General features: G+C 60.1%; 1 protein-coding gene across 2 annotated transcripts; it reads left to right on the top strand.

Moving 5' to 3' along the window:
* The first annotated feature begins 6,891 nt into the window (after positions 1 to 6,891).
* TNFRSF13C (TNF receptor superfamily member 13C) lies at positions 6,892 to 8,851 on the top strand. Of its 2 annotated transcripts, none has more exons than XM_027965866.3 (3): positions 6,892 to 7,080; positions 7,445 to 7,696; positions 8,211 to 8,851. In XM_027965866.3, the coding sequence occupies exons 1-3, from the start codon at positions 6,945 to 6,947 to the stop codon at positions 8,390 to 8,392; spliced, it is 570 nt and encodes a 189-aa protein (XP_027821667.1). In that variant the 5' UTR covers positions 6,892 to 6,944; the 3' UTR covers positions 8,393 to 8,851. The 2 variants fall into 2 exon arrangements, with proteins under 2 accessions (XP_027821667.1, XP_042103741.1); XM_042247807.1 differs by having other exon boundaries at positions 7,442 to 7,696.
* The last annotated feature ends 5,912 nt before the right edge of the window (positions 8,852 to 14,763 follow it).

Below are 14,763 nucleotides of genomic sequence, written 5' to 3'. Positions count from 1 at the left end.
GTGGAGGCCAGCGACCCTGTCCGGGAGCCGGCGTGAAGGAGGGCCTGTCTCGATGCCCCTGTGGTGCCCAGCACGGGTGCCTGGTGCCAGGGAGGGAGATGGGAAAGGCTGCCCTTGCCTGCTCACGGGTCCCACGCTCGCAGGCAGGCCCCTCACACTCCTTGTGCCTCCGTTTCCTGTCTGTAGCCTGGGGTCAGGCTAACTGATGCCTCTCTTCCCAGCTGCTCGTGAGGACAGAGCGAGAAGCTGTGATGTTAAACAAAACCTCAAGGCTAGTGGAAGACCTCAGGCTGGCCACAGTCACGGGGCGGTCACGTCGGAGGTGGTTACTGATGGTGGGCATGGACCCCTGGGCAGCAGGTCCAAGGCAATGGGCAGCCTGAGGCTCCGTGCTCCCTGAGAACACGGGAGGGAGGGGGGTATCGGGGCCCCGCCATGAGGGTGCAGCACCGAGGCTGCCAGAGGGGCAGGGCTCACTCGGATACAGGATTGTTTGGGTCTTCAGGCCACCTGGTTGCGGGCAGCCCTCGAGCCCAGGCCCGAAGGGCTCAGGCTCTCCGAAGAAGGCGGCCCAGACCCAAGCATACCGGCCCCAGGCTGAAGCTATTTCCCCTCCCCGCCCAGGAGGGGGCTCCGAGCCTGGCACCTGCGTCTCCGCCACCCCTCAGCGAGCAGAGGCAGGGGCGGCCTGGGGCTGTGGCTAAGACAGAGCAGCCTGGCCACAGAGGGGGAAGTGATGCAGTGGGAAAGGACCCAGCCTTTGCGTCCCACTGCCTCGGGGTCTGTGGCCAACCTGCAGCATGACCTGGGGCGGCTCACTTCCCACCCCCGGGGCCCTGTGGCCTGGCGAGATCCTCGAGAGGCTCAGAGAAACCCGTGGGCCAGGCACCGCACCTGCCAGGGTCTGGCCCTCCACACCCGCCGCAGATGGTGGCCCCGGGGGTTGGGGGGGGAGTGGTTGGCTGGCTGTGCCCAGGGGTGTGGAGGGCAAGATGAGCACAGGAGGTGATTGAACTAAAGCCCCGCTGCGGGATGTCCCTCCCCAAACACACCTGGTGTCGGGCCAGGCCTACCTGGCAGGACTCCAGCTCAAAGGGACCCTTTCCAGAAGATGCCTACTCACCTAACCCTTCCCCCACCGCCCCTGCCCTGCTCAGTCTCCCCTGGGGCTGCGAGCCTGCAAGCAGAGAATCATTGTGAAAGGACTTCTCACAGACACGGGGCGAGGCAGGGGGAGGCTGAGGGGTGGGCTGCGGAGCCTGCTGCACCCTGAAGCTGTGAGGCCCACTCGAGTGTGACCCTAGGGATGGGGCTGGGGTCCCTGAACAGCTGCTCTGGGCGGGAGAGTGGGTGGCCATCCCCAGTGCCTGTGACCTGGGGACACCCCTGTGGTGTTGGCGGGAGGCGGTGCCAGAGACATCTCAGGGGGTGCCTCTGACGCTAACATGTAGCGGGTGCTTGGTCTGACTGGGTAACAGCGTTGCCCGGCCAGGCTGAGAGGGGACCCAGCTCTCTGTCCTCTTCTTTGCTGGACTAGACCCCCCACCCTCGCCCACCGCCGATGTCATCAACCAGCAGAAGTGGTATGGAGGGGCGGTGGCAGGAAGGCTCAGGGCCCAGGGCTGTCTGGCTCATCCCTCCTCCTGAGCTTGCTTTGTTCTCTGCAAAGGAAGGATCTCGAGGCCACCTCCCCATAGGTCAAGGCAAGGGGGCGCAGGGCCAGGCCGTGGTGGGCGTGCACCCTGCTGTCTCCCTGGTTGCTGTGGCCGGTTGGTCCCCGGGCCTCGCCCGCTCCTCTCCAGACATCCTCGGGTCACTCGGACCTCTGTCCTCCTGTTCCAAGGTCGCACCGGGCCTTTCCCAAGGCTCCAGCCCTCCCCGTCGCCCTGCGCTCCTGACACTTCCTCCCAGCATGTCGCACCTCCTCACCTCCTCTGTGGTTTCACTGTTGGGCCTGTATCTCTGTGGTTCCCTGCTGTCGCCCCAGAACCTAGAACACTGCTTGACCCATGGTACATCCCCGGTCCCTCCTGGGTGGTGCCCTGAATGAGGCCTGGGGACGGCTGGCCCCACCCGCCAAGTCTCAGCATCTCTGTCCACCTACGTACCTATAACCCTGGCCCCAGAGGGTGGGGGCCTCCTCTCCCTGTGAGGCTGAGGGGCCGGGTCTCCTTTTGGACCTCACATGGAGGGCCCAGGCCCAGGCCCCCCAGCCTGGGGCCAGGCTGAGAGATCTGCTGGGGCTGCACGTGTGTGATTGGTAGCGGGGGCAGGGATGGGGCCTTAAGGATAGGCAGAGGGGCCTGGGAGCCTGGGCGAGGACTTCCTAACTGCTTCCTGGACAAGCAGCCTCAGGGAGCACTCCCACCTCTGTCCCCCTGTTCCAAGGTTTCACCTTGTGTAACTTGGATTCAAGGGGAAAGGGGTCCCGGGGACCTCTGGCCTCACCAGGACTTTGAGCTGACCTCCCTGCCTCTCCCAACCCTTCCCCGTGTCCAGAGGCCCCACATCACACCCTTCTCACTCTCCCTGATAGGAAAGGAAACTTTCTGGCAGTGTCCTGGATGTCAGAGCTAAAATGACATCTGTTGGCCAAAAGTTTGGTTCAGATTTTTCCATAACATCTTATGTAAAAACCCAAACTAAACTTCTTAGCCAACCCAATACATGAGAAAAGCAAAGGAGGGCTTTCCCTGATGGCACAGTGGATAGGAATCCCCATGTCAAGGCAAGAGACATGGGTTCAATCCCTGGTCCAGGAAGATTCTACACGCCGAGGAATAACTAAGCCTGCGTCCCACAAGTACTGAGCCCTTGCTCCACAAAAAAGAGAAGCCACCAAAATGAGAAGCCCGCACACCGCAACTAGAGGAAGCCTCTCGCAGTAGTGAAGACCCGGGGCAGCCCAAAAATAAACAAAGAAAGGCAAAGGGAATCTCGACTCGGGGGGCTCTGGCCGCTGTGACAAAATGAGATGGAGTGAGACAGAATTCCCCGGTGGTCTAGCGGTTAGGGCTCCACGCCTTCACTGCCGGGACCTAAATTGGATCCCTGGTCAGGAAACTAAGATCTTGCATGTCACGTGGTTTGTCTCCAGAAAAGAAGACGACACGAGAGAGCCAACACAAGCACTCAGACCGACCGGTCAGCTCGCAGCCCGAGGCCCCTCTCTCTATGAAACACAAAACCTGATTTTCTCAATGCACGTACCCGAGAATGCAAAGGCGTAAAAGTAAGACTGGGATGGAAGGCTTCAACAAAGTGAAAACAGACCCCCTCTAGGGAACGGCAGAGAAATGCCCCTTCTTACTCATCAACTTCGGTATTGTGTGAGGGTTTTTTTTCATGAGAACATGTGCAGATATTACTCACAAAATTACAAATAAAACTAATTTTTAAGTAAAGAACACAGGCATCCCAGGTCTCAGAGCGCTTTCACATCCAGATCTGGGGGCTGGGCCTCTCTGCCCCTGGGGCCTCCCCTCTCCACACCCCTGACACTGAGCTTGTCCACCAGGCAGAATGTCCTTACTTCCCCATCCTGTCTTTGAGGCTTGAAAGGCACAGGCCACACTTCATGCTCAACTGGACACAGACCCCAGGCCCCCCCGTAGGTGCAGGGTCATCCCTCTGCCCCTCACAGTCCCTATTTCCCCATCTGAAAAGAAAATGACATCATGATAGCACCTGTGTCAGAACCATGGGGAGGGTGTTTTGGGGGGTATTTTGCGGGACACAGATCAAAGGAGACTCTGTTTTCCCTGACAGACTCAAATTAATCATATTTAAAAAAAAACTCAGTGAATTAAAACTTGAGAACGCTAATAGATTCAATTAGAAGGGTTTTTCAGCAACAAAGTCCCTAATTTTCTACTTGTGCATACATAGAGTAATGATACCAAGTTAAAATAAAAGCTGTTGAGAGCACAGGGGACATTTGCTTGAACCACATTTGATTTTAGAAACTTAACTCCTCCCTCTTGGTCGTATCTCACAGTTAAAAAGTGATGCAGATGGTGAATTTTTAAAAGTAATAAATTTGACTTCAGAGGATATGAAAAAATACACTGAGGAATAAACTTCTACCATAGTCTGATGGTGAAATTTCTCTCTCTCTCTCTCTCTCTCTCTCTCTCTTTTTTTTTTTTGTGGCAGCACGTAGTATGTAGGATCTTAGTTCCCTGATCAGAAATTCAACCCTGTGCCCCCTACAGTGGAAGCTCAGAGTCTCAACCACTGGCCTATCAGGAAAGTCCCGAAATTTCTTAACCCCTAAGTCATCCGAACAGAGATTCAAGGTCTCCCTGCTTCCCTATTTAGGAAGCACAAGTGAAAAGGTTTGGAGTCAGGCCCCCTGCAGGCTCCATCCACACGAGTCCTGTCGCCAGCTCTGTCCCCTGTCCCTGCCTCTGCAGGCACGCAGAAGGCACCCAGGAAGCCTGTGTGTTCAGTGAGGACCTCTTTCCTTCCAGGAGGCCTGCGCCACCAAGCGCCACTCTCCCCGAATGGCCTGAGGCCCTGCCGGTCACCTCCTCTGCTCTCCACCAGGGTCAGAGCGGCTGCAGGAAGACAGAGGCCCAGGGCCGCCCGTGCAGGGGTGGCTGGTGTACACGACCCCAGACCTGGCCCTCCTGTCCCGCAGGCATAGGTTCTCCCCAAGGTTCCTGAGACTCAGCTCCCTCTGCCCAATTGTTCAGCACTCAGCTTCTAAGAAGGGGCTGCCCAGGTGGCACAGAGGTAAAGATCAAGCCTGCCAAGGCAGGAGACACAAGAGATGCTGTTTCGATCCCTGGGTCAGGAAGAGCCCCTGGATGGAGGAGGGCACGGCAACCCACTCCAGCATTCGTGGAAATCCCAAGGACAGAGGAGCCTGGCAGGCTACAGTCCGTGGGGTCGCCAAGAGCACACACACACAGAGGTTAGAAGAGATGCCTGACGCTATTAAGGGCTCGGCAGTCCCACGGCTAACAGGTAATAGCGGCATCAGTAGTGATGGGGTGGGGAGGGGGACCCAGTCTTCCAGTCTTGCCCCTGCCCCTCTGCCCCCCAGGAGGGCCTGCCCTGCCCTGGCTCCTGGGCCGGCTCCTGGCTCCCCCACCCCCTCAACACACACCCACACTTACACCCACACCCCCACCCCAGGCCCACTTCTCCTTTGCAGTTGCCCCACCGCCTACACCTTCCTGCCATGGAGTTGCTGGCCCGTAGGCAGGGGACGGAGAGGCAGTGGGCCCTGGTCTCCTGAAGGCCGGCTGTCTGAGTTTCTGAAGCCAGAAACCTGGGGGCGGCCTAGCCCCACTCCCCTCATTCCATCACGTCCCTCTTTCCTCCGGAACAACTGCTGGCTTGTTCCCCGGCCCTGGGCTGTGGTGCCAGCCTCCTTGCTGCGCTGCCCACCCTGGCCAGGCTGCAGCTCCACAGCAGCAGGCAGAGGGTCCCTTTGAAGGCACAGCTCAAAGAATCTCACCCACTCCAACACCTCCTGGGGCTCCTCACCCCCCCCAGGGCCTGTGGCTCGAGGCCTGGCCCGGACCCCCAAGGCAGCAGCCAAGCTTCCCCTTGCCCCTCTCTTGCTTGCGAACTTGTCCGTCCCACCTTCTGTCGGCAAGGTTTCCCTCCTGCTTGAGCCACTAAAGATCTACTCCTGGCCCTGAGTCCCCTCCCTGCTCCCTGGACAGTTACTCTTTCCTCTGTGCACCTCCAGCCCTGCGTGCTTAGGGGTCTGGTACGGCCCACCACGAGGGCACCAAGTCCATGCTCCTTCCTGAGGCTCTTTGCTAGCCTCGGCCCCCCGCCACTCCAGGTAGGGGGTCCAGCATCTGTCCAGGAAGGCCAAGGGGGCTGTGTGTCTGCCTGAGACTCGGCCCGAGAGACACAGGTGAGAGTCAGGTGGGGCTGCCCCAAACACTAGGGAGTAGAGAGACAGAAGGGGCCTTGATGAGACAGAGGGGTGAGCAGCCTGGACACACACAGCCCTGGGAAAAAGAAGTCGAGGTGGGTGGGCTGCCTACCGCCTCCTGGGCCTTGGTCTGTCTATCTGTTTACTGGTTGGTCTGAGTCTCCCTCTTGCTTAAGAGCTAGAGACTGAGCTATCCCTGGACCTAACCCATCTATGCACTCTGTTCCAGCCAGTGCTTAACAGGCAGGTCTGACTGGGACACTTCCTGCTGAAAGCCCTCCATGGCGCCCCAGTGCCCGTGCAGCCAGTCTTGGCTTCTCTCAGTCAAAGCCCCAGCCCCGCCCTCTGGTCCCAACACTACCTGGCCTTTGGATTTGGCCGAAGGCCTTTGTTTACACTGCCTGCTCCAGTGGACCTCACTCCATCTAGCAAACACCTGCTTGTCCTGTCCATAAAGTTGCCCTGTCCACGAAGCTTCCCTGTCCCCCGGTGGGGATCACCTTCAGTGATGCTGCGGCAGAGAGGCACTCCCTCCTCCAGTGCCACCTCCGAGTGCGGGAGTCCCCCGGGGGCCTGGGACAGTGTGGGCACTCCGGTTGTGTTTGAGGATCTGACCAGCGCTGCCTAAGAAGCACAGGAGGGCTCCCCGGAGGAGGAGGCAGGAAGGGAAAGAGGACTGGTGAGGATGGCCTGGGACTACAGGCTGGCCTTGGGGAGGCCACCTCAGAGCTCTGTATCCTGCTTAAGGGGCCCATCCTCTGTGCCCCAAGATCAAGCCCCCGGGTCTCAGTCCCAGCCTGATTTCAGAGCCCAGAATAGGGCCCGCCCCATGGTTGTCTAGGGGTGATGGTTGAATGGAGAAACCACAGAGAGAAGGTCTGGGGTGCTGGTCCGCGGGCTAAGAGTGGTCCCACTCCAGCAGGCAGGAGGGCGGGCTGGGGCGGAGTGGGTGGCGCCCCGCCCGGTTCCCTCCCCGCGGGGCAGCAGAGGCCAGACTCGTCCCGGCGGCGGGGGGTATGCGCAGAAGGCTAGAGGCTCCGGCAGCATGCCGCGAGGGCGGAGAAGCCTGCGGGGCAAGGACCGGCCGGCACCCACGCAGTGCCTGCAGACCCAGTGCTTCGACCCGCTGGTCCGCAACTGTGTGGCCTGCAGTCTCCTCCGGACGACGGAGCCTAGGCTGGGTAAGAGTCGAGCCGCGCCGCATGGCGCGCGCACGGGGCCGCCCTGGAGCGGGAGGGAGGGGGATGCTAGGAGTCGCAGGCAGGCCCCCCCCAACCCCCGCCGCCGCCCTGTCCCGGGACTGTGGGGAGGGGCGGGGTCTCGGGTTAACTGGCGAGGTGGGGTGGGAAATGTGAGCCGGGGGCCTGGAGGGGGGACCAGCCGTCGGCGCGTGGCCCTCACGGCCCCCTCTCGCCCCTCGGCCTGCGCTGCCCCGCCCGGCCGTCCCCCCCTTCCGCGGCCCAGCCTCACCTTCCTCCGGCCCTCCCCCTCCCCACGCCCCCCTCCCCTCCGCCCCCTGCTCCCCCTGCCCGTCCCCTCCAGCAGGCGGCCCAAGCAGCCTGGCGCCCGGGACGGCGCTGCAGCCGCAGGAGTCGGCGGGCCCCGGGACCCCCGCGGAGGCCGAAGCGGCGCTGCCGCTCCCGGCGCTGCTCTTCGGAGCCCCCGCGCTGCTGGGCCTGGCGCTGGCCCTGGCCCTGATCGGGCTGGTGACCTGGAAGCGCCGGCGGCGGCAGCCGGGCGCGGCGGTGGTCCCTGAGGCTCCGGAGGCCGCGGAGGCCCCGGACGGAGACCCAGACAGTAAGTTCCTCGTCTAGGGGACCGGAGAGGGTTGGGGGCCGTCGGAGGGGAGGCATGATCCTTGAGGGGTCCGAGGGGGTCTGGGTGAACGGGGAGGGATGGTCTGAAGGAGGCAAGGCCGAGGGGAGAGAAATAGTCCGACCAGAGACCGGCAATCCAGGCGAGGGACACAGCTCTAGCGTCCCAGACCTGTGTGAAGAAGAAATCCAAGGCTGGGGAGCCCAGTTGGGGGTGGGGGTGGCCTGTCCCGCCCTCTCTCTGGGACAGGCAGACCGGTTCCCACCTCTCCTCGCCCTCTGTCAGCACTGGCATTTTGCCAGCCAGCTCTAGAAACTTCCCGTCCTGAGGGCCCATCACGTGCCACCCCTCCCCATCCCACCAGTGGGGCTTTATCAGCTGACTGCTCTCCCATCAGTCAGAGGGCTGTCCCGCCAGGGAGGCTTCCAGAACAGGGGGTGGGGACGGCTGCGAGCCAATCCTGACCCTGCACCACCCACAACTCTCTCCACCCCAGAGCCCCTGGATGTTGATACCACACTCTCCCCCGGAACCCTGGATGCCACGGCTCCCATCTGGCTTCTGCCCAGTGAAGACCCAGCGGCCACCCCACCTACCCACAGCGTCCCTGTGCCAGCCACAGAGCTGGGTTCCACTGAGCTGGTGACCACCAAGACGACCGGGCCTGAGCTACAGTAGCGACCGAGGAGGGCAGGAGGCGGCCCCCACCCTTTCTATGGGCCACCAGCTGGACTCGAAGGTTGAATTCAGTTCTTCACTCCGGCGCCCACTGTCCCTTCTGGAAGCTCCCCCGCTAACCCTGCAGAACTACAGACACCCAGACCACAGAGTTTGGACTGCATGGCATTGTACTGCGTGTTAGCATTTGGCTTAAACTCATACTGGGCTGCCCAGGTGGCGCTAGCGGTAAAGAATCTTCTGCTAATGCAGGAGACATTAAGAGAGGCGGGTTTGATCCCTGGGTTGGGAAGATCTCCTGGAGGAGGAAATGGCAACCCACTCCAGCACTCTTGCCTGGAGAATCCCATGGACAGAGGAGCCTGGCGGTTACATTCCATGGGGTTGCAAAGAGTTGGACACGACTGAGTGACCACAAATACACAAAATAAACTCATACCATCTGTCATAGTCCTCAAAGGTAGTGGCTGAGCTCTGTGCTCTTTCAGTGGTTGGGATACTCTGAGTAGAGTTTTTCTTTAAGCTTGGGGAAACCACCATAAACCAGAATGAATCTAGGAAAGCACTGAGTAGGAGGATGCTTAATTTGCAGCCGGGTTGTGTTTAATACTTGCTCTCAGAGCTGTCCCGCTTTTAAACCGATGCAAATGGCAGCAGTGAGTAACCAACTGACCGGTTTGCTTTGGGATTTATTACAAGATGAGTTTAAGAAATAGCCTGAATTGTGCTGGTTATTGGGTATCTGTATCCTAGGGTCACCCCTGAGCTTGGCCCAACCTGCTAAGATCTGTGATGCCATTTTTGCCCTGGTGGCAGCTTCCAGAGCCCCATGCTCATGCTTGGGAAGAAGTCTAGAGCCTGTGGGGCTGGACTGCAGTTGCACACTGATGGCATGCTGACAGCACGTCAGCATGAGCCCACCTGGAGTGCTAGCGGCTTCCGGGGCACACAGAGCTGTATACAGGGCAGGGCCCAGGACCTGCAGGAGGCTTCTTAGTTAGGAGGCCAGGGCAGGCCTGTGCCCTCAAACCAGCTGGACCTGATGTCCTTTGAGTGCCCTTCGCTCTGTGGCCTGTGCTCCCCAAGTCAGGCATCCACCACCCCAGTGGAACTATTCCTCTGACGGGGTGCCCCCTGCCCTGGGGCCTGGAACCAAGACCTCTCTCTCCCAGTTCTGGACCACGCTGTGCGCTCAGTCAGCTGCTGGCTTTCCTGCCAAACCTCCTGCGATCAGGAGGGTTAGATCCTGCTGACCTGGACTCTACCCTGACTATGGCCTTGGAATTTGTCACAGTTTAGCACCCTTGGTAGGGGCAAGGGATTGGGGAGTCAGAAGATGGTACTCTGAGTATACCATGTCATCCTCCTTGTAGGTTCTTGACCATATTAGTTTCTCTTTTTTGGGCCATGCTGCACACCTTGTGGGATCTTAGTGCCCTGACCAGAGATGGAGCCCATGCCCTTGTCAATGAGAGTTTGGAGTTATAACCCCCGGACTGCCAGAGGATTCCCACCTTGACCATGTTCTGTTCCATGCATCATCTCTCTGTCCATCTGTCCCTGACCTGCCCATCAGAGCTGCCCAGTAGACACCTGCCCTTCTGGCCCAGCCCTTCCCCAGCTCAGAAGATAGTCAGTGGCTAGCACCGTTTGGCGGCCCCCAGAACCGGACAGCCACATCTGAGTTTCTTCTCTCCATCCTGAACACATCTCAGATGCCTCCCCCCATCCCCCCAGCCATCAGCTGGCTGAGGTGAGGTCAGGGTGAGGGCTGTAGGCAGGAGGGTTGGGGGCACGCCCAGAATGGGCCCAACTTTCCACTTCTCTGCCTCTCAGAGTTGGGGGAGGCTGAGCTGTTCTCGGCCACCCCAGTCTCCCTCTCCACCTTTGTTACCACAGCCAGGGGGTGGGCTCTGGCGGCCACACAAGTGGGTGCAGCCCCCTGGGGCCCAGACATGCAAACCTCTGGCACCACTCTGTCCCCACTGAGCCCCTAGTCCAGTCTCAGTTTCCTTTTCTGAAAAATGGAGGTGGGGGTTGGATGCAAAGCTCTCCTCCTGGCCTGCGGCCCTCCAAGGACTGGAAGGGAACATAGAGGATCCCCACTCCTCACCTCCAGTTTACAGATGAGGACACTGAGTCTCTGTTTCCCGGAAGGAGAGTTGATGCTTTAAAAAGGCCTTGATCTTTTTCAGAGCCCTTTTGGTCATACTGGTTTCCTGAAAATCTGGACCAGTTCATGTTCCTGAGCAGGGATTATATGGCTCATTTTGCAGATAGGAAAGAAAAGGCCCAGAGAGATGGAGGGACCTGGCCCAAGATACAATCAGCAGTGGTGGAGCTGGGCTAGACCTGGGCACCCTCTGGCCAGAAGGTCCTAGGAGCAGACCCGGGAGCTGCAGACTCCAGGCATTGGTTCCAGGCTTTGCTCTTTATTTTCACCTCGACTCAAAGATTTCCCTCCCCAGCTGGTCTCTTTCTGCAGTAAGAAGGATCCAAGATAGACTGGCAAAGCTGCTTCTTCAGATCAGAACCCAGGAAAGTAGCCCCCTTCCCCAGCCTGTTTCTGGCTAGATTTTCCTGGTGCAGGGTCAGGTTTCCCCAAGGTCCCCAGGGCCCTGCAGGTGGGGGCGGGGCTGGCTGAAGTCTCAGTTCCTCCTGGGGCTTCCTGCCGGCACCTCTCACTTCCTGCCTGGCAGCCCTGGCTCCTGGCTCAAGGTGGGGGTGGGGAGGCCCAGCTGGTGAGGCCAGGAGGAGGGACGTGACCCCTAACCTTCCTCTGTCCCGGCAGGGATGGTCCCACACAGCCCTTGCCTTTAGAAGCTGTGGCATCTCTTGGGGCCTGTCTGCTATGTGCAAAATGGAACCAGCAGGCCAACCAACTGTCCAAGATTAAAGAGGCCATTTGGCAAGTAGGGGCTCCACCTCATGAGTGCCTCTATTGACTTCCTTCCCTGGGATGCAGATACTTTTTTGCCCAGAGCCCCCCAACCCTCAGAAATTCTTCCCCCGCCCCATGTGAGTTTCCCAGAGCTGGCCTGAGGCTCTGGTCTCAGGAGTTACCGCTCCCATCTCCCATTGTCATCTGTTTAGTGCCCCCGTTGATCCCAGATCCCAGCACGCCTGCGTTGTGCCAGGACCATGCTGGTGGGTGCCAGGAGGTCAGCCTCAGACCCCGCCATTAGGTCCTATTCCAGCAGGAGAGACAGAGCGAGATGCAACAACAGGACAGGGTGATCCCGGCCAGAGCCAGGGAATGCCCCAAGCAGGTGCGGAGGTGGGGGGGGGGGCGGCACGGAGAAGGGAGAGGGGTGTGTGTGTGTGTGTGATAATTCAGCATTTAGAGTGCTTTGGAGAGTAGAAGATATGCCCTGAGTCCTGCAGAGCTGTCTTGCTGGAACAGAGCAGAGAAAGGGCATTCCTGGCCCAGGGAGCTGTGTGAAAAGCTGCAGAGGTCAGGGCAGGGGAAGGGGCTGGAGACCTGGGCACACGGCCGGCCGGCCGGCCGCTGAGTGCCAGGTGAGGCTGTCAGAACCTTCCCTGTGGCCACTCCCCCCCAGTGGCACCCAGGGGCACCCACCTCTGGGAGCACGGCGCTCCTTCAGTTCCATCACTTGGTCTCACCCTTTCTGTCACCTCCAGACCCTTTAGCCCTCCCCTGGGCACAAGGTGGGAGCCCACCCCCATCTTCTCTGTTGTCAGTGACTCAGGCCAAATTCTCCCTTACCCAGAGCCGAAATCTGACCTCTCTCCCGTCTCTGGCGGCTCCCCAGCTGCCTGATCCAGACCTGGGGGTGGGGAAGGGGGGTTGCAGGGGGGTGGGTGGTAGGAACAACTGCCCAGGGTCACACGGAGAATCGAGGAGAAGCCAGGAGTACACAAACGCCTGTGTGCTGGCTCCTACTCTTCGGGGGACTCTGCATGGGTTCCAGGGCCCCACCGGGCCTCTTGAGCATCTCTTCACTCCCCTGAGCTGCAGAGAATCTGAGGACCAGCCCCGGGCGTCCTGCATGGATCCAGGACGGTGCCGACGACTCTGGCGCAGGTGAAAGTCTGTGTCGGCGGCTCCTGCGGTCAGCGAGACCCGGGGCACCTGGACAGCCTGCGTTCCGGCACCAGAAGGCGGGGCTGCGGGAGGGAGGGGTGGGGCCAGGGCTAGAGGCGTGACGAGGGCGGGGTCAAGGAGGGAGGTGGGGTCAAGGAGGGAGGTGGGGCCGAGGAACCCCAAGCCTTGGAGGGTAGCAGGAAAGGGGCGGGGCCAGGAGCTGGTAGAAGGGGTGGATCCAAGGCCCACCTGCAGGGAAAACGGGAGGTCGTGTAGGAGCAGGGCACCGAGATCACCTGTAGACTCCAAACTCCGGACCGCCGCGCTCACGCGGGGTCCCCGTCCTCAAACGAGGCCCGAGGACCTCGACCTGAGCCGGGAGGGGTCCAAATGCAGGGGCTTGGCCCGACTTTTGGGAGAGGTGGCCTCCCCGGCTCTGTCCTCCTCCTCCGGCTCGGCGCTCCGCGCTCGGAGCTGACCTCAGAGCTATGTCCTAGGAACCGGCAGGCTGGCGGGGCAGAGCGCATCTATTCGGGGTGGAGGCGCGGTATGGCCTCCGCCGAATACTGTCCTCTCTGGGTCTGTTTCCGAGCTAAGGTCACGGTGGGCAGCTCCAGACTTGCACCTTGGTTGCGTGCACGTGGGTTTGAGAAGGGAAGATGAGCTCCAGCACCCAGCGCCAGCCCCCACCTCCCAACCCCAGCCCCCTCGCGGCCTCAGGAGCGCGGGCGCGACCGGTCCCTCCCACAGCCAGCTGGAGCCTGAGTCACGAGCTGCCTCTCAGGGAGACAAAGGAGCCTCGGGCCCTCCCTGCAGACCTCCCCACCAACGTACATTCGGCATCTGCACGGGCCAGGGGATCCATGGTCCCCTGCAACGTCTGCCTCTTGGGTAACCTTCCACCATAGACGAAATGGGAGCAAGATGGGCTTGGCAATGACTCCCAGAGGGCACCCATGGTGGAATCACCGTCTTCTTAGCACAGCTGTGGTGGGGGCTCCCAAAAGGCTGCAGGCTCTGATGTTGTTCAACCGGAGACCCGTTGGCTTCTCCCTGCAGCCCTGTGGAAAAAGTTAGCAGCCCATCTTGCAGATGAGAAAACTGAGGCCCAGAAATGTGGATCGGTCTTATTAGAGCCGGCATTCCAACTCACATTAGTCTGGATCCGAAGTGAAGAATAGATAGGAGTTCTCAGTGTGAGGGGCTGGAAAGGCATTCCAGGAAGAAACAACCCATGGGCGGGCCCAGGGGTTTGTGGAGGAGTTGATGTGCCAGGTGTTAGGCATTGGGAGTGCTGGGAGCCTCCAGCTGCTTTCTCTATACTGAACTGGTCAGAAGGTAGGTTTGGGGCACACAGTGCAGGTTCCAGGCCAGACTCTGGCCCTTCCAGGCTGTGTGCCAGTCACCACAAGTCATTCCCTGTCCCGAGGCTTGGGTTTCTCTCTAGGAAGGCTAGGCAGACTGGTTACCTACCACCTAGAATCCGGATGCTGATGCCCAAGCCAGGTTCTTAATGTACGTCCCCGATCTCTCCTCTCAGGACCCTGAGCCCTGCTCGGCCAGACCTGGGCACCAGGCAAACACTCAACAGGGAGGGTTGTGCACAGGCACATTCGCACTGCCACACACGCATACATACACACCCACGTGCAGCGAAGGCCCTCACAGCCGTGCCAGCCCGACGTGTACACTCTCACTCATGTTCTCGAGCACACTCAGATACCCACACACTCCAGATCCCAGCTTTCGGAGCTGGGGGCGGGGCAGGTGCCCTTCATGAATGGAGACTCGGCTCCTCTGCCTGCCCCATGGGGCTTGCTGCAGATGCCAGGGGTTATTTTAAGCCTGGATCAATGGATGACTTTTGGTGATACAAGCTTGGGGGCGGCGGGCAGTGGAGATGAGGGGACGGCGCTCTGGTGCCTTGTCATGGAGAGAGATCCCAGGGTCCGGGGGGGCAGCTTGGACAAAGGGGTCCTCCCTTAACTGGACTACTCCATCTGTGGATCCTCTTGCCCAGCACGTGGCTGGGCACCTGGGGGACAGGGTCAGACCCCAGAGCTCAGCCAGTCAGCTGTGGTCTCTCTTTGCATTTGCCCTCTCTGTGTCATCCTGCACCCCAAGGCTGAGTGTTCACATGGAGAGGGCATTGAGTGCCTGGCATGGACCCAGTAGATGTGGGCATCTATGGTTCCTGGCTGACCACTGAACCAGACTGAGATGGGGAGGAAGCCATGGATGTGGGGAGGAGTTGGAGGTTAGACATCAGTCCCTGGGGGGTATGATAGGGGGGTGCCTGGAATCCAGCTCCTTCGTTGGCTAAATG

This window comes from Ovis aries, chromosome 3 (assembly GCF_016772045.2).
Source record: "Ovis aries strain OAR_USU_Benz2616 breed Rambouillet chromosome 3, ARS-UI_Ramb_v3.0, whole genome shotgun sequence".
NCBI classification, from domain to species: domain Eukaryota; kingdom Metazoa; phylum Chordata; class Mammalia; order Artiodactyla; family Bovidae; genus Ovis; species Ovis aries.
Note: the sequence above shows the minus strand (reverse complement) of the source record. Positions and strands in the feature narration are given on the sequence as shown.